Below are 19,381 nucleotides of genomic sequence, written 5' to 3'. Positions count from 1 at the left end.
CTAAGTTAACTGAATAACTAATTTATCATAGTGAGTTAAATCTTGAACAATTTTCTGGAGTATTTTTAACTCATGACTAGTCTCTGGTAAAAATTTGAGAACCAAATCCTTAGTAAAACTTTCTGTAGAATTAATCTTTGTTAATGGCTTGCTGTTTTTATTCTTTTTATCACCTCTGCTGTATAAGTTTATAAAATCTGGAAAAATTTCAGTGCTGAGTATATGCTTTGAAGTTGCTCCCATAAAATTTTTAGCACCAGAACCCGTGTTCAACATTCTGTACAAAAAGATGAAGCAACTAGAGTAATCCATTTGCATGAATAGTTATAGTTTTTGCTCTATGGTAGATGCTGAAATTTATACCATGAATGTTCAAGTTTGGATCTGAGTTACTTTAGTGTTTCATCACTAGCTCTTTAGTAGTTGTGTTGTTAAGGAATAATGAAAGCATGCTATGTGTTGAAATTAAAAATGAAAACCCAAAACCCCACTCATTCATGAATAAACGTAGTTATGTTTGCTACTCTATAAACGATTGCCCATGCAATGAAATGTGAAATCGTCACTAAATTAACTTTCGTGGACTACAACTTTATCGTGAAGGAAAGAAATTGTTATCCATGAATAACTCATAATCTTGCATTGCATATAGAAACGGTTAATCTCGCGGACGGTGACTACGAATTGATGCCCGCGGACTCTCGTGCGGAGCAGGAGATTAACCTGAACTGTGCTAACTTGTCTCAAGACCTGGGCCAAGCCTCAGAAGATTTTCTGCCTGACAGTGCCCAAGAAGGCAAGCCCCGGAGCATAATCCCACTATTTTCCGAATTTTCATTCAGCTATCTATCTATTAATGTATTGTAATATTTTGTTTTATGCATTTAAGTTTTCTAGGCGTTGATCGAAAACCTTAGATGCATGATCCCTAGGAACCTATGTTTGATACCGGATCTTTTATCGACTAGTTGCCATGCTAAATAGGTACGGTAGAAGTCGAGTGGTTCCTGCCTCTCGCGAGCAAATAGGTTTTGTATTGACTTTAATTCCTGCTGAAATATAAGGACAACGGGCGGGGTTGTGTAGTTGTGATACCCCGCTGGTATAGTCAAAAATGGCTAAGGCCGCGGTGTGTGGCTCATTTCGTTAAGCGTTTGAAAGTACTAGCCACATACCGAGAAATATGGTAATCGGCAAGCTGAAGTACCTGATTGGACCGACGAGTGGAACGATCTCGCACCCTCCTGGTAGAAGTAGGGTTTATTTTTATGTCGCGACGTACGGGTGCAGAGTGGTCGGACTCTGTAGTCGGGGAGGGTGTGCCGGATCCACGGACTGGAAAGAAAGGGGAAATGTTGTGTGGGTGACTTGGTTCCCATACGTGTGGTCTAGGTTCCCCTGGCCAGGTTGAAATTCGATTCGGAATCGTCCGCCTCTCACGGCATGAGATTGCTTAATGATTTTGGTCACATAGAGTAACAAGTGGAACATGATGATGATAATACTGCTGGTTGATTAAATGATTGCTCTACCATGTTTGTGTAGAGTTAGTTGCAAATTTAGAATGGTTAATCCCACTAAAATCCGGCTAAGTAAAACCTGAAAGTAAGGATCAACACTTAGCGGCATTTTTGGCAAACAAACCCCACCAACCAAAAAGCCTTGCATGTCTAGTTATCGGACTAGGTTATATCTGGTGACGGGTCAATCTTGCTGAGTATTAGTATACTCAGCCTTGCTTGTGGCACTGTTTTTCAGGTACTAACTTTGAAGATCTGTTTGCAAGTCTTACTTGGCCTTGTACTCTGCCTCCGGGTTGGTCTGTGGAGTGGGATGGCCCTTCAGCTGGTGCTGACCACCCTCCCGCTGAGTGATGCATTCGTACGGGCTTTATCGATGCGTCACGTTATCTCGCTAGTTATCTTTACTGCTTCCGCTGAACTTGAGACTTGAATAATTGGAATAGTTGGAACTCCGTAGTACTTGCTACTCTGAACATGGTTTGTAATAATTTTTTTTTCCGCTGCAATCACTCTGAGTTGTATGAAATGTTCTGTGTTGTAATCTCTGGGCTCACCTTCGTGTGAGTGTTGTCTGCTGATCCTGGAATAGCGTGGCTTTTATCGAGGCTTCACTCGAGGAACTACCGGTGAGTGCCAAATTGGGTCAGAGTTACTTAGCAACAAAGATCAGTGCACCCGGGCCCAGTAGTTTTGGGTGGTTCCGCCACAACCATCTCCTGGGAGGCGGCCTCCGTATCCTTCTCTTGAAGCTGCTGCTCCCTCTCTTGCAGCGTGGTCTCCTACTACTGAAATGAGCCTGGCCCTCCTCCAGCCCTGCGAGGCGGACAACAAGGTCCTGCTCATGGGCTGGAATGGTGCCTAGCTCCTCTTCCAGGTGAGGTGCACCAGGTTGATGGCGAACTCCTCGAGGACTGCCACCAAGAATGGTGAGAATGGCAGAGCCATCCCCTCCGCCAGGAACGAGAGGAAGATCACCACCTCCCGAGCATTGCGGGGCGCGGGGAAATCTCCGCCCCGGCGAAGCACAATGCCCGCCGGCACCATCTTCCGAGCCACCTCCACACCATCGCCGTCAATGACAGACGGCCCGAAGTCTAGGACCCGAGGGCCGCTCGCTTGTGCACCCCGACAAGCCATGGCGGAAGCAAGGAGGAAGAAGAAGGCCGGTGGCATGGAAAGAAGGAGTGTGAGGGCAAAGAGGGAGCGTGGCGGCCAGCTGTGCTTCCCCCTCCACTTATATACCTATGGGGGAGAGAAGAGGCGAATCGACACGGGGAGCGACCACGGCGACGCCTTGACTCCCCCGGCAGATTTGACACGATCCCCCATGATGGCGACATGGGGAAGCTGCAGCGAAATGGAAGGAGTTCTTGGACCCACCACCAACCCATGCTTCAGGTTGACGGTAGGCCCGAGGCTACTGTCAGCATAATTGGAATGGAGGTACCCATTACCCCCGATAAAAGCTTGATTAGAGGGAAGGTGGCCCACCAGCCAGCAACGTTAGCAGGAGTGTGCCTAGGGTCAAGAGCCCAGGCCGTCCGCCCATGAAAGCGGGCTAGGCCTGGGCCCACCAAAGATGGCTCAGGGACGTCCTTTTCCTTCCCATGAAGACACCCGCCTAGCAAAAATCTTTTACCAGGCGGGAATCGTAGGGGATTACGGCACCGCTCCACCGAGATCGGTACGATGCCAAAGAAGAGCACGACTTCCCCATAAAAACATCATGATTACGGGGGAGCCTTGTGCTCAGACGATAGAAGATAGACGGCGGCAATAGATTATCCCTGAGCTACGTACCATCGAACTGTAAATGGGTGGTGGCAGGGGCCCACCACCATTTACCGCGCGTGACGCTAAGGTAACAACCGGGGGAGCCCGAGCCGCCTTCCCGGGGTTGACCCACGGTCGCCCCGGGACGCAGGGGCCCATAGGGCACGCCCGAGGCCATCGTAGGAGGCCCTAGGGCACCCCGGAGTATGCCTTCGAGGTCATCCCGAGTCATGGGCCCCATTAGGCAGACCCGGGGCCACCACGGGGCACCCCGGAGCATCGCAGAATATACCACGGAGCACCCCGGGATGCCATCGGGTCTACTTCAAGCACGCCATGGCGGGCTCAACAGGCTGCTCGCTCGACTGACAAGGAACAGGATAAGCTGGAGGACTGCGCCCACCATGCGAGGAGGGTATTCACATAGTTGGAAGGAAGATTTGTACTCTATAAATAGAAAGATCCCAGGACATGTAAGGGGATCGGATCCCCGAACACCGATAAGCTAACCAACCACAAAAACACAGGACGTAGGATGTTACGCCCTAGGGCGGCCTGAACCTATCTAAAAAACCACTGTCTCACCCTTCCTCCGGGGAAGCTCTTGCTGCGTGTTACACACCTGGCCGAATCTCTAAACGGGGGTTCCCACAAATCCCTGTTAGCAGTACTCACCCACCATCACTGGCGCACCGAGATACAAGTTGGTTCACTCAAGAACCAACACAAAAGGTGGAGCACCTTGCTCTCACACCCTCTCAAGAGCTAATCCTAACACTAACACTCACAAAACTTTTGCTAAGCCTAAGGATTTGATCGCTAAGCACTTTGGTTGGATTAGAGATGTTCTTCAATGTGTATGGGGTCTCCCTCAACTCCAGCAACAACAAAATAGCCGGGGGATACCATATATATAGCCCACAAACTTGAAGTAGCCGTTTGTAGCTGTTGGACACATTTCTGTGTGGGTGTCTATTCAATCGGTGCTAGACCGTCGGTTTAACCGGTCTCTCTAAGCTTAGAAGTAGCCGTTGAGTTTCTGACATGGGCCTGCAGCTGACATGGCCGATGTCGGTCCAACGGACCGTCGGTTTAACCGATGCTGAAGACTTTGGTTCTAGCGCTTGACATGCTTTCTGGATAATACCAAGGTCAATGCACTGATGATTGTTCTATGACCATCGGTTCAACCGGTGCTGAAGGCTTCGCTTCTGACCTCTTGACATGCTCTCTGAGTAATGGTATGTCGATTGCACCGACGTCCTTTTGTGCACCATTGGTCTATCCGGTGCTACTGAGTTTTCTTCACTTGGCTCAGCATGGTACGTCCAATTGCACCGATGCCCTTGCGTCGGTCTATCTGGTGTCTACCAGTTAAACCAGTGCTGAGTCATCGGTTAAATCGGTGTTATTGTTTTTGGTAGAACTTGTCCAATTCAACGTTTATTTGAGTTCTTTCTTCTTATTTTGTTTTGCTAGAACTTTTTATTTCATCCTTGAGCCTAGATAGATTCGCTAGACAAACTTGTTAGTCCCAATAATTGTGTTGTCATTCGGTCACCAAAATTATAAAATAATCACCTAAATGGGGCTATGTTCGTTACAATGTAAGTATCAACTTACGTGCATAGCATGTAAAACAAAATGTTACCACAAAAACAGAATCTATTATACAAGCAGCAACTTATATATGTATATCGTACAAACTTCTTCAACAATACTAAAGCTCAGATTTACACTTAAGTTGCTACCCATGTAAACAATCAAAACATATGCAAATAGGGTCTAGTTTTTCTCATCTCATCGTATAAACACAATGGTGCAATCGGTATTCAAAACAAAACTCGTACGAGGAAGATAAAATATTTTTATAGAGAAACTTGATTCAAAAGGAGAGACATGCAAAAGGAGGGAGGGAGAGAGACGAGGGAGGTGGGAGTCACGAAGGCATTGGCCGCGTGCACAGCAGGCCATAGCTAGGCCACCGTACCATGGTGCGGTCATGCGTTGGCGCGACAAGTTGCCCTACAAACTTTACCATTCTTAAAATTGCTAAAAGTGTATAGGAACAAGCTCACCGTATATTTTTGTTGAATGATCGTATCCATGCGTGTCATGCCCACATCAATAAAGACTTCTAACTGAACAGCCATATTTTTGTCTGACAGCATGGCCGCGTAGATCTATCGCTCTTCTATAATCCAAGGGCTATCTACTGATGTCATAGCAATTGGAAGTCCTCATTTAGTTTTGACATAGAGTACAGCAGATCATGAGATCACACAGCTGCATTATCATCACATACTTACTATATATCCGGAGTAGCTACTAGCAGCAAGAGCACACAGGACATGGCTCCAATTAATCATCAGTCCTGCCCTGGCCCGGCCCTATATGCCCAATGGTACATTATAACACGCTCTACTCCAGAGCCACTGATAGATGATGCACTAAAGCATCACCTCGCCTGCCAGCTATGGGGCTCACGCAGTGGTGGCGGCGGCACAGACCGGCAGGTCCTCCTCCATGGTCGGTCGCTGCTTGAGGATGGGGTTGCTCTCGAAGAAGTTGACCGGCTTGAGGTCGAAGCCAGAGGACACGGTGGGCATGATGGGGAAGTCCTCCTGGCACGGGATGTGATGGAACCCCAGCGTGTACCACAGCACCAGGTCCCTGTTCTCGATCGGACGGTCCCTGTTCGTCCATGCGCATCACCATCACATCATATACAATAATAATCCATTAATTGGATGGAATAAAAGTCTAGCAGATACAAACTAACAAACCTGTCAGCCCAACTGGCCAGTGTGTCCTCCCCTTTGCTCTGGTATACGAACAACCCGCCTGCCCATTCCTCGGTCTTGTTGTAGGGTGTCACCCATATCTGATTGTTGGTGAAGGCACCTCTCTTCTGCGGCGGATCCTCGGGGTCGAGCAAGGTGGCGGCAGTGCCGGCGGGGACAACCTTGTAGCCGACGGGGTTGCCGACGCGCGTCTTCTTGGTTGGGTTGACGACATGGAACTCCGCCGGCTCGTAGAGCTTGAGGCGCACCTGGGCCTCCTTCTCGGTCCGGGCGACGCGGCGAGTGGCCTTGAGGTAGCTCCTCCGGGGAGACTCGCCGGGGCTTGTCTCCTGGCGAGCCATGTCGACCCGCACGAAGGAGTTGTTGGCGCCGTCGACGTCCATGTCCAGCCGGAAGGTGACGAAGTGGTCGTGGATGACGCCGATGACGTTCTCGGAGAGGAGCGTGCCGTGCATGTCCTCGTTGTCGCGGGCCTGGTTCAGGTGGGAGTAGGCCGTGCCCTTCACCATGAGGATGCCGCTGAGGCCAACCTTAATTTGAATTTCACAGACGATGATTTTGTCAGGTCATCATTAACACAAATCACACCGTTAATTATTACCTGCCGAATATATATACTATCTCTGTAAACAAGACTGATTAACTATAATAATCCGTCGATGGATGTATTTGTAGCAAGCAACATCCACTGTCGAGGGAAGTTTAGCACTTGCGTGCTCCCAGCATGCTTGCTTGTCCTCCTAAAGCTAGCTAGCCGATCGCCATCACTGGACGATATACTGTCCAATGAAATGGATGGAACAGCGACGCCATTTTCTGTCGACAAATTGTGTTGTGGGTAGTTGGATGCTGAGGTAACAAGCTGACTATGGCCGAGACGTCCAGCCAACCAAGGCCGGCCGTGCAGTACCAATCCCAGTGATGTGAAGCTCCACTAACCAGCAAGATCGAATCCCTGATCTTTAATGTAGGGTTCAATTAAGTCGCTGAAACCATCATGCATGAGAATCTGACTGAAGCTAGTACCACCAGGGTTCACCTAACCGGTGGGAACCGGTCCGGTTTGACCGGTTACCGGTCAAACCGGTCCGGTCCGATTCCGGTTTGGGCCGGTACCAAACCGGCCCAAATTCAAAATTCAAATTTGAATTTGAAAAAATGAAAAATTCTCAAAAAAATCTTAAAAATACTTCAAGGTGCGACGAATCTAATGGTATAAAATTTTCTCAAAAATTCGTTCGTTTAACATACTTTTAGGGCATTTAAAGTTAAAACAAAAAAGAAAAGGAAAAAATGAGACGGCCCATTAAGGCCCACTTCCGGCCGGTAAACCGGTCAAACCGGCCGGTATACCGGTCCAAACCGGTTACACATGCGATTTTAAATTTAGATTTGAATTCAAACCGGTCAAACCGGCCGGTAAACCAGTCTAACCGGTCGGTATACCGGTACGAACCGGTTGAACTGAGTTTTTTGAATTCAAATTTGAATTTGACCGGTTTCTACCAGTAACTGGTCAAACCGGTCCGGTAAACCAGAACCGGAGTGCTCCGGTTTGGGGTGTCCGGTTGGGAAAAAAAACCCAAAGTACCACCCGTAATAATATAGTATTTATTAGTGCAGAGATCTTAAGAATCGGAATCAACAGCCTCTCCAACTTGTTGATATGTTATGGCCCCTTTACTTTCATTTTTTATACTCCCTCCGTTTGGAAAAGAACATTAAATTTGGTCCCACAAAACTGTTCATTTAAATTGCAGTAAAGTACATCTAAGTAAAACAATAACAAATACTAAGAAATAATTGCATAGAGAAGAGTATGAAACTTAAAATGTAACTTTTCTGGTTTTTATGCATTTGCATTTATTGAGAATCTAGAGAATTAAATAAATAGCGCGATCTTCAATCATAACTATTATAATTAATTAACGGTAACATGATCATTTTCCGGTACTAGTAGTATGTCTAAAATTTTCTAAACAAACGGTCTAAACTTATTAACTACAGGACTAGTAAGAACATCTATAGTATCATTTATATAAGGACACGGGCAAATCTTTTGTTCAGAGTCTAGTTAGCAGATCAATCGTCCTAATTTCTTGGAAACCGGTCCAAATGCCACCGACGATGTGCATGCACCTGCAGAAGCGTGTGCATAAAAAACTTGGCACGTTTTTGCACGTACGGGAGAGAGAGAGAGAGAGAGAGAGAGAGAGAGAGAGAGAGAGAGTACCTTGATGCGGATGAGGCCGTCCATCTGGAACTCCCAGTCCATAATGTAGTCGTAGTTGGCCACGGAGGCCACCATTCGCGCCACCAGCGTCACCTTCGGACGCGACTCCCTTATCTGCAGGAGCATTATTTCAGTGTGTTTTGTCCTTCCGGGGGAGAGCAAAATAAAAGACCGGTGTCATCACTAGCTTAGCTAGGGTCCAACCATACGTTGCATCATGGATAGAGCCATCGGTTTGGTAGCTACCTCGCTCAGTTCCACTTCACCTACTGCGTGAGCCACTCTTCTAATTTTGCAGCCGTTCGGAACACAGTTAATTACGTTCACAAATAGATGTCGCAAACATCGTGCATTTAAAACTGGATCGGAGAGTAATACTAGATATTAGAAAACAAAGAGAAATTTATACCTTTCCCCCATGTGATTTGAATCTAAAATTCTGCATCTGAGTTTTTATGTTAACATTAACCGAGACAGGCACATCATAAGATCCGCCTCAAATAATACTGGCCCATCACGAAGCCCAGACAGCCCTTCTCGGCATGATATGTCGTTTGAAGTATATAAACACGAGTTAGGGTTTTCCTCCTCATTCCTCTCCTCCCTCTCCCAGCCGCTACCCCTCCCTCTCTTAGCGCCGCCCCTGAGCTGCACTTCTCTGTCCACAGCAGCAGCGGAGGTGGCGCGCGGCCCTCTCCTCTCCAGGCAGCGCAGCTCCCTCTCCTTTCTCCCCTTCATTCGCGGCGGCATGGGGAGCTGCAATGGTGGTAGTAGCGGCGGTGTGGGCCTGGCCGAGGTGGTGGCGTGGGGAACAGCAACAGCGGCGGTGCGAGCTCGACCGAGGCAGCAGCGCCTCCCCACCCCAAGAGGCGGCGCGCGAGCCCGAGCAAGCGCGGGAGTCTGGCTCGAGCGGCGGCGGTGCAAGCCCGGCAAGGCGGCGGCGCGTGAGCTTGAGTGGCGGAGGCAGTGAGGTCAAGGTGGCGGCCTTCCCCTTCTTCCCCACGGATGGCGTCCTCCACCACCTCAAGATCTGATGCGGGCGAGGACGGATCCGTAGGAGGATGGGTTGTTCCGCGAAGGCGTTCTCCACCACGTTCAATGTGGTGGTCCAGCAAGTCACCGGCGAGCTGCGGTGGCGGCCTATGGATGGGCTTGGTGGGCCTGTGGATGGGCTCACTGGACTTATCCACGGGTTCTGATTTTTTAATTTTTTTGTACTCGATTAACCGAGCCTACAACCGCCTCAGAAAAGGTCCGAGGCGGTTGCAAAAAAATGTCTCGGTTATTCGTTTTTACCCGCCTCGGTAAAGATTATTGTAGTAGTGGTTGTCCCAAATATTAGGTGCACCATATATAGTAACTAATGACACAATCCTTGTTATTTTAGGTCATTGGGTTGACCTGAAAAGCTTGATAAAATGAACTAGGTCAACATTTCACGTAAATAATTTGGAGTAGAATTGAACCAGCTAGAATGACCTTGTACTATACAATAATTAATTAATTAACCTAGAAGACAGTATTGGGTATACTACACGCACCCTTAACAGCAACGAGTCTATATACAACATGATTCTTTAGGATAAAATTCTAATTGGTGACACTAGTTTCCACATACAAAAGAAATGGTCAAGTTCAATAATCATGAATGCCTGAGAAGATATCTCTAATGACAGGGGAGGAGCTCCCCATACACCATCGTGGCCATGGGGCTGCTGGCCCCAGCTAACTGCAGCACAAAGACCCCCTCACTCCTCCCCCGCATGGCAGCATGAGCGCTGCAGCGGTTCAGCCATGGACCCATGGTGGCTCGAGGCTTGAGTATGTACATCGACGAGTAGAAATCAAGTTCAAGGCAATTTCTGCCCCCACCTAAAATAAGCGAGCGAATGCCATCCGGCGTCACTAATACTACCAGCGTTATACTGACTTCCCGTTAAATCTTTTGTAAAATTAAGGTTTCAGCTTTTCAGTTAAGCAAAAAAAAATTCAGGAAGTGTGCTTCAATTCTGTAGTCTTGCCCAAGACTCTTCATCATTCCCAGATAAATTCTGAAGATTATATATTCTTTCGCAAGAAAAAAAGCTCACTGATCTGTCTACCACCAGTCTTTGTCACATACTTGCCACTAGCCAAAAAAGATGACCGGCGGCTACATTTGGCACGGCACGGCACGGCATGCCTAGCCTAAGCCTAAGCCTAGCCTGACGTATAGCACTGGCTCCGTGGCAATAATCTACCTAGTTTAATTCAGGTGCCCATTTTTTCTTATTATATAAATTTCTTTTTCTACCACAAACATTAGTTCAATCATGAATGAACTTGTAGAATAATTGTTTTCTACCACGAGTCCTTGAAGCTCAGATATTTTCATTTTCTATTTCACGGAAGATTGAATAGGACGGTTTCAGATGCTGTCCCGTTGTTGTTGATCGCATCTGCAATTCAAGATTCTCGCTTTTGTTCTTACACTCCCAGTACTACAGTGTCAGAAATATCTTAAGCCACTTTCTGCCACACCCTCTGCGAGTTGCCAAAAACCCTTTTATATTTGAAAGGTAAGTGTTGCCAAAAAAAAAAAACTAGAAGAGGACCGGTTCGTGTACTATCTAGCGTATGACTCGCAGCCCCAGTGACAGACATGGAAAAAAGGACAAGATCGGTGATGGAGACTGTAAGAGCACTTACGTCCATGCCGGTGATGGGGCTCTCCGAGTGCCGCCACGCGACGTCGCCGGCGTACCGCTCGAAGACGCAGATCATGTTCTCCCGCACGTAGGGCCGGCCGTCGGCGGCCACGAAGACGCCGTCGAGGTAGCGCGCGTGGCGCGGGCAGTCGTTGAGCGGCACCAGCGGCATGGCCTGCAGCCCGAAGCCGTACTCGCCGGCGTCCATATAGGTCTTGAAGTACCAGGCCTCGGAGGGGTCCATGTACGGCACGAACAACTCCGACGCCATGCCCTTGTACAGCACCTCCCGGTGCGCGCCCGTGCGCGGGTCCTGCACCCGCGCGCGCGACACCACCATGCCGGCGCGCGCGTCCGCCTTCAGGTGGAGCTCCCAGCCGCCCCACCGCACCGTGTGCCCGTCCACAAGCTCGACGCCCGGGCCCGACGGCGCCGGCTCCATCGACGGCGCGCGCACCTTCTGGAACCCGTTCGATGCCGGGTCGCCTTCTTCTTGCATGTGGCGGGCGTACCGGTAGTCGGTGTTCGCGGCGGCGGGGATCGGGATGCCGGCGCCGCGGTCCGAGATGTGGATGACCTCGGCCGTGTCCATGTCGACCAGCACGGTGAGGCCCTCGATGGGGCGCATGTAGAAGTTGGCCGTGCCTTCGGCGGAGAAGCACTGGACCTTGATCAACCGGCGGTTTTCCTCGGTGGGGCCGTACCACCCTAGGGAGATGGGCAGGCACGCCACATCGGACAGCCGGACGCCGCGCCGGCGGATGGTGGCGTTGAACGCCGGGTCAGCGAACGGCGCGAAGCAGAGGGACACCTGCTCGTCCATGGTCATGGTTGGGTACCCGGAGGCGGGGACAGGCAGAGGAGTCACGGCGCCACCGGCGAGGTCGACGGCGAGGACGAAGGCCTCGCCGCGGAACCGGACGACCGCCACGGCGCGGCGCGGGGGCAGCGGGTCGACGCCCCTCCGCCATCCCAGGACGACGGCCTTCTCCGGCTCGTCTAGCGCGAGCGAGTGCACGAACAGGGACGACGGCGACGACGCGAACGGCGGGTGCGCGCGGAGGATCTCGCGCGCGCGGTTGATCTCGCTGACTGTCAGCGGGTCCAGCGGGTGCCGCGGCACGTCTGTCTCGTGCGACGGCGGCTTGGGCTTGGGCTTCGTCCGGTCGCCCTTCCGGCACCCCCACGGCGCGAACCGGGTGCAGCTGCTGCCCGCGGCGGCGGCCGCGTCGAAGAGCGAGGTTGTTGGCGTGTCGATGCCGCGTGGAAGGTGGAACGCGGAGCGGAGCACGAGGAGGACAAGGGCGGCCCCGAGGGCGAGGAAGATGAGCCGGAGCAGGGAGGTGGAGTGATCCATTGGAGTGGTGGGTGTCTCCTCTCCTCTGGCCTTGGTGTGTGCAGAGCACTGAGCTCAGTAATGACCTCTGCCGCCGTATATATGGTGAGTTGGTGACGGTGCTTGGCGCCTTGGGAGGTTGGGACGAGGGCAGCTGCTGTCCGCTGTCCACTATACCATATTTCGACCCTCCTATTATTGAACGGGTTACGGTACGGTTTTTATCACGACCCAAAGCACGACACATAAAATTTTGGCCGTGTCGGCATGTCATGAATACGAGAGCCGGGGCATGCCAAGGATCTCAGAACTCACATTTTGAGTTGTTTTGGGCTAGCACGGCACGAAAATAGTCCATTACCTCGCACGTAGCCCACTACTGTACTATTGCGATTAATATTGCTTCATAATTAACAACCATCACCGAAGGATTAGAGGTTATCTTTGTATCACTAGTGTACTCTTACGTTTCCTATTGAGCCCTATTATAAGATGTAAAATTTTTAATGAGGCAGTGTACTACTGCAAAACAAAATTAATAAAGCACTTTTTCCTCCAAGGCTCCAACTCGTCTCTTCTCGTCTTTCTTATATTAGTTTGATTTTTTTTCTCATTGTTGCTAATATACCAATGCATAGGCATGGCGTGTTACTTATGATCATCTCTTCTTATAATGATGAGTACGCAAGCCCACTGCAAATATTTGAAGGGTCGTGCTTGGACCAGCACGACACGAAGACGTTGTTATGCCGATGTCCTAAATGTGCTGAAAAGTCTAGATCTGACATGGCAGGAGAGAGCCGGGCTGGCCCGGCACAGGACGGTCCAAGTCCCACCTCACCTCAGTAGAACGATGCCTTGTGATAGCTTGGGGTGGGAAGATGTGGATATATGGATTTCGCTCAGCTGCACACTTCGTCCAGGCACGGTCAGAACTGCATGCTAGCCACGCATACAATCAGCTCGCCACCTGGCACCTCACTTCCATGCCTTAGACAATCACAGTAATGGTTCCAAATTCCAGATTTGTGCTATGCAGTCCCACCGTAGATTCCAGATTGAAGAACTGATCTGTAGAAAGGCTATGAGCAGGGTCTGTGTCCAGATTTTGGCGAGATTTTATGTTTTTCTGACCCAAACAAAAGAAACCGCCAATTACAAAGGTTAACATCTTGTTGAGAGATGCAACTTTCATATAACTGTTGGATCTACTACTATTGTCAATTTTTTCAATTAGCGATGCTTTATTGCCCCCCTAGAGTTGCTGCTTATTCCTCCTCTATCTCTTTATTTTTCTGCTCCTCTTTTTCCCTCTTATCATTCCCATATATCCTTTGGTGCAGCAGCTCGCCAAACTCCACGCTCGTCGCCTCCTGCCATGCCCTCGGCCACGCCCGCGCCGCGCTCCTCCTGCTACGCCGTTGCCCTCTCCCCCATCGCCGCCTCCGCCTTCCACCCCCAGCGTGCCGCGTCGGCCTCGCCCTCTCCCCGGACGCCATGAAGCTCAAGGTGGAGCCCTCCAACTCGGTGTAGAAGACCATGGTCGTGGTCGTCGCGTCCCCGCGTGCCGCCGTCCATCCCCAGAGACGGTGCAGCTCCATCATCGACGGCACCGGGAGCGTCGAGAAACTCACGGATGTCAAGGCCAATCGTGCGGTCAGCTCCATCGACGCGTTCGCGTGCGAGGCGCTGCGCACACTCTGCCTGGCGTACCAGGACGTGACTAGCGGCAGCGACATCCCCAACCACGGGTACACGCTCATCGGGTGTTCGGCATCAAGGATCCGCGTACCAGGATGTTGATGAGTTCAGCGGCAATTTCAGCAGCTAGATCTTCTCAGCGGTTGCCGGTGCCACCGCGGCATTCCAGGTGATCATCGTGGAGCTCCTACGGACGTTCTCTAGCACGGAGCACCTGAGCGGGAGGCTCTGGCTCAACAGCGTGATGATCAGGTTGGTCAGCCTGGTGATTGGTGCCATCCTGAAGCTCATCCCTGTTGATTCGGCAGCGACGTGTCTGATCGCCGTGATGGGTACCAACCCATCCTTCCATCACGTTGAAGTCAAATAATTTTGGCGTGTTTGGATTAACCCTGGCTGGCCAAACAGAAGTTTAGCCATGTCCTCCTAATAATTTGGCTGTCGATTCCCTTCTACCTTTGATTAAAAAATAACTATCGAAAAGAAATTGCCATAAATAATTCATAGTACTCTTAACTTTAGAGGCATTGAGAGGTGTTACGGCACATATGAGCCCACCGGCCATACACATATCTAATGCTTCCCAACGCCTCCGCATGGACGCCTCTCAATGCATTCCTTCATATTGGGCCCATGAATCAAACACATGAAACGTCTCCGGACACCTCGCAAGCATTGTAAAATTTCCCCTGCCGAGCCGATCAAATTTGTCGGGTATCTACCAGAGCTCCACTTGTCTCCACCTTTACCAGTCCTTTTATTTTTGGTTGGCAGCCGGGTAGCCTCGTCCTTGCAAAAGAACATCAAGTTGCATATTGTTATGTCATAAGATATATATAATCTTTTCGATATGGGTGTGTGTTGCATGTCATGAAGGCAAACAAACAAAGAGCAGCATAAACTGAACGAGAATCTTTGCCTCGATTTGGAGCAAAATTTGGTTTACAATCCTTGATATCTGACAATGTGAGACAAAGAACAATTATATACAGTTAGTATGTACAGACGAGGTGCTCATGTTTTACACAGGACAACAAGAATCTTAGGTGTAACGAATAGGGCACCATTTATGCAATTTCGAGTGATTTTAGTGATCGTATGACAACGCAATCAATGAGACTAATGATTTTATCAAGTGAACATTTCTAGATCACAGGGATGAAGTAAAAAGGCCATACAAAGCAAAACACAAAGAAAGAACTCGAAAGAAACGTTGAATTGGACGAGTTCTGCAGAAAACAGAGTCACCGGTTTAATCGATGCCTAAGCATCGGTGCATCCGATGGTTGTCGGAAGATCCGACGCCCGGGCATCAGTGCATGTCTGAGCGCCAAATGAAGATCAAGTGAAGCACCGATTGAACCGACGATGTCAAGATAGACATCGGTGCAATCAATGTACCATTGTCCAGAGATGATGTCAAGCGAGCAGAAGCGAAGTCTTCAGCACCGGTTGAACCGATGGTGCGTCGGAGCAATGACGTCAGCAAGAGCAACGGCTACAAGATAATCAAGAGTCACCGGTTGAATCAACACCATTGTATCGGTTCAACCGATGGGTGCCAACTCAGCTGTAGAAGCCTCAGAGAAGCCAACGGCTAGTTTCAGCTTGTGAGTGACCGGAAGAACCGATGCAGAAGCACCGGAAGTTCCGATGCCCACGCAGAAAAGCTGCTAACAGCTACAAATGGCTAGTTCGACTTGGAGGCATATATATATAAGTTCCCCCGGCCATTTTGAGTTTGCTGGAGTCCCAAAACATCACACACACATCCAAGAACACCTCCAAGCAATCCAAGAGCATAAAGATCAAATACTTAGTCCTTTGCACAAGCTTTGTGAGGGTTAGTGCTAGATTAACTCTTGAGTGAGTGATCAAGCAAGGTTTAGATCCTTGTGCTGTGGTTCTAGAGTGAACCAATATTGTATCTTGGTGCGCCGGCCATCCTTGGAGCTTTGGTGGCTCGCCGGCAAGTCAACGACCCTCCGGCTTGGTGTGGAGCGGCGTCGACAACATTGTCCGGGGGACAAAGACCCCTCCTTCGTGGCCAATCTCTCTTAGTGAAGATCGGGATCAAGGTAACCGTGATTGTGTTCACGGAAGATACTTGTTTGCCGGAAAGCGATACTCTTAGTGAGTGCTTCAACAACGTGGATGTAGAGGCGCCTTTGTGGCAATCCGAACCACGGGATAAATTCTCGTGTCGAGAGTTCGCTTCCTCTCATCCCTCTCTTTAAGCTTCCGCATTTTATTTTGCAACTTATGTGCCTTTATTTTTATAGAGTAGTTTCTTGATAGGATTGGCTATAGATTGCTAAATTCTTTTGGGATGAGGGTTTTACACTAAGGTGAACCGTAGTTGCACATCTGGATATGTTGTTTTAGTTTAAGTTTTGTGCAAATTAGTTGGAGCCATATATTAAGGTTTTAAGAGTGCCTAATTCACCCCTCCTCTTTTTAGGGTAGAGCACCCGATCACTTTCTGCTTAGGTAGAGAGAAAATGTTTACCCAATAAACTCATCCTCGCATACAGCAAACCGCCGTCGTCAGCTCATTTGTCCTGGTCAACACGATACCTGTTCTTGTCTCCGGCACTCTGCATCTTTATAAGCCACCAAGATAAGGAAAAAGGCAAAGCAATATTTGGTCGAACAGAAGGAACTTTGATAGAATTTGTGCAATATTTTCTTCGACAACACCCAAACTTAGTGGAGAATCAAAAACGAGCAATTTTGCGCCACGCTATGACCGAGAAATTTAGATTTTCGCCATCCCAAACGTTGAGCTTCGCGTAATTGCCATCACAAATATGGGCTTCACAAAATCACCATCTAAAACGTGACAACTAGTTTTCAATGCCATTTAATCCATTTTGTTGATTGTTTTTTTCGCATTTTCAGGCACTAGAAAGGATGAAAATACCCTTTCCTCTATCGACGTTATCTTTATGCCTTAATTGTGGCTGGTTGCTGCTGGCTCTGGTCTGCTTGCCGCTTGCTCTGGTGTCCGCTCGCCGTCGCCGCGGCTTGCGCCACCTGCTCACCCGGACCTGCACGCTCCTTGCCGCCCTGCTCCCTCTGCTTGCTAACCGCCGCCGCTCGCTCGATTCGACGCGGTCGCTTGCCGTTGCCGCGAACTCAACCCACTCCGTGCTCCCTGTCAGCTATGACGCACTCCGGCCGTTGGCTGCTCGCCGTCTGGAGTACATTGCATTTGTAATAATCACTACAATACTCTTGCTTAATGAATTAAAAAGCACTCGTAGATGAAAAAAATGATGGTAAATACCGTTGAGAAGAGTCCATTGCAACTGTCACTACTACAAAAATAGTTTGTAGGGGTGGGTAGAATAGCATTTTAGGGGCGGGCGCGATACCCGTCCCTGTCTCTCGCTGCAAAAAATCGAGATTTCTTGGGGCAGATAAAGAGTCCGCCCCCCTGTAAATGAGTTTTCAGGGGCAAGTCAAGGCATCAGCCACCTCTGAAAAAAGATTTTCAGGGGCGGGCAATGCCCTGACCCGCCCCTGAAAATGAGTTTTCAAGGGGCAGCTTGTACCTTTAGCCGCCCTTGAAAATTCTTTTTCAGGGGCGGCTTGTGGCACAACCCGCCCCTGGAAATTGGTTCCCGCCCCACCCATTTCTCAAATTTGTTTCCCGCCAATTTTTATAAATTTGTTTCCCATCAATTTTTACCAAATGTGTTTCCCACTTCTAGTTCGCGTGAACTTTCACATATCAAGCTAGCGCGCAATTGAGGATTTTCTATCGATGATGTTTAAATATAACTAATTACAAATTCAAAACAAAATTATAAAGAAAGTATCAGTACAGTGAATCATTAGAGTACATACATTCATCATGAAATTGCACATAGAATTAATTGCATAGTTTTGTCCTATTTCTTCTGACTAATGCTACTATAGCCGGCTCGGAGTTACTGATTGTCCCACTTACGAAGGTTTCTATATTTTGAGTCAGTTGACAGGTCATGCTCCGGGTGAACAAAATATCCATATATATGGACCACTTCATGCAATATGAAACGACATAAATCATCAACTATATTGAGAAGTTGTCGCTCATGGAGTGGACCTTGGTGTTTTTCCCGTGAAGCCTGCAAATAAAACATTCATTAGATGCAAGCAGAATAATATGCAATTATGCTTCTATTCCTAGCAAAATGTAGACCCTTACACATTGGGGATCTATTGTATATCTATCGAGCTCCCTCATGTGCTCGCACAGATAGTATCCACAGTACACAGAACCTGCAGGTTGCTTGTGGCATGGAAAGTGTGTGCATATCACCATTTTTTCTTGTCTATCTCGGGAATGAATTCCTCCTTTGAAAATGTAGTGCTTGCAAGCCCTGTTATTTTATGGAAAAAATAAATAAGAAGTTACTTATATATGGAAGATTTAGTATGATGTCCAATACGATATATGAAAAAATAAATGTAGAGGATAATAATTTCGCTAACATTTTTAGGATGGATAGGAATTCTGCGTATGTTTTTTTTCTCAAAATCAGCAGAGTCAAATACAAGCATTTTTTCGAGCTTCAGCTGTAATATAATTGCAATCCAGTGATTTCTGCAAAAATATCATATAGGCATTTACTCGAAGCAAGTGCATATTATAACAAGTGATTGAAATTACACATACCAGAAGTGGTATGGTGCCCATATGACATCCCTGTCCTGCCACCGTTGCATTTGAAGCAATATGTATGCACCAACTTTCCTTACGATATCTTTGTGTAACTCTCTTCGCTTTGCAGCTTTTGCTTTGCGCGTTGAACACTTGTTCAGCTCATCGTGGTCGTCCTTCCACAACATTGGCCCGTAATGCCTTAACTCACAAATAGCGAACGGGTCAAGGAACACAACCTTACGATTTATAGCATCCGCTTGTCGTTGTTGCATCCTGTAGAATGAAATGTCCCAACTAATTAGATAATTATGCATATATAATTATAGGTCATTGCATACAAGGTATCAGTTCGGATGCAATACTTACATGCACCAGAGTCTGACCATTTCTATATTGAGTTCTTTGAGGCAGAACATGTCATGGATCTCTTCAAAATCGAACATGATATCATTGATACTCGTAGATTTGGGTCCAAAAATATCGGGATCATACCGAGCCCAAATGGTTTTGAGTCCAAGTCTACATGCTCTCGTGTACCAACTATGCATCCTCTTCATAAAAGGAGGAACCCCTTCAATCAAAGAGTCGGGTAGAAATGGCTTACCATATTCAAATTTTAGCAGACATTCCGGTAAATCTGCTATGTCATCGACCCCAACATAATGATGGA

At 48.4% G+C, this 19,381-nt stretch overlaps 1 protein-coding gene across 1 annotated transcript; it reads right to left on the bottom strand.

Annotated features, from left to right (window-relative positions):
- Positions 1 to 5,486: 5,486 nt before the first annotated feature.
- On the bottom strand, positions 5,487 to 12,466 carry LOC120699116 (primary amine oxidase-like). The gene is made up of 4 exons (XM_039982982.1): positions 11,022 to 12,466; positions 8,334 to 8,447; positions 6,083 to 6,630; positions 5,487 to 5,990 (listed from the first exon to the last, which is right to left on the bottom strand). The coding sequence occupies exons 1-4, from the start codon at positions 12,375 to 12,377 to the stop codon at positions 5,780 to 5,782; spliced, it is 2,229 nt and encodes a 742-aa protein (XP_039838916.1). The 5' UTR covers positions 12,378 to 12,466; the 3' UTR covers positions 5,487 to 5,779.
- Between the last annotated feature and the right edge of the window lie 6,915 nt (positions 12,467 to 19,381).

The sequence above is a fragment of the Panicum virgatum genome, chromosome 3K, assembly GCF_016808335.1.
Source record: "Panicum virgatum strain AP13 chromosome 3K, P.virgatum_v5, whole genome shotgun sequence".
NCBI classification, from domain to species: Eukaryota; Viridiplantae; Streptophyta; class Magnoliopsida; order Poales; family Poaceae; genus Panicum; species Panicum virgatum.
The sequence above is the reverse complement of the archived record's forward strand: the minus strand, read 5'-3'. Positions and strand labels throughout refer to the sequence as shown.

Coding starts and splice junctions, on each gene's coding strand:
- LOC120699116 (XM_039982982.1), bottom strand. CDS start 12,377: ATGGATCACTCCACCTCCCTGCTCCGGCTCATCTTCCTCGCCCTCGGG. Junction 8,448..11,021: donor GCCCCATCACCGGCATGGAC/GTAAGTGCTCTT, acceptor ATGCTCCTGCAG/ATAAGGGAGTCGCGTCCGAA. Junction 5,991..6,082: donor CTGGCCAGTTGGGCTGACAG/GTTTGTTAGTTT, acceptor ATGGACGAACAG/GGACCGTCCGATCGAGAACA.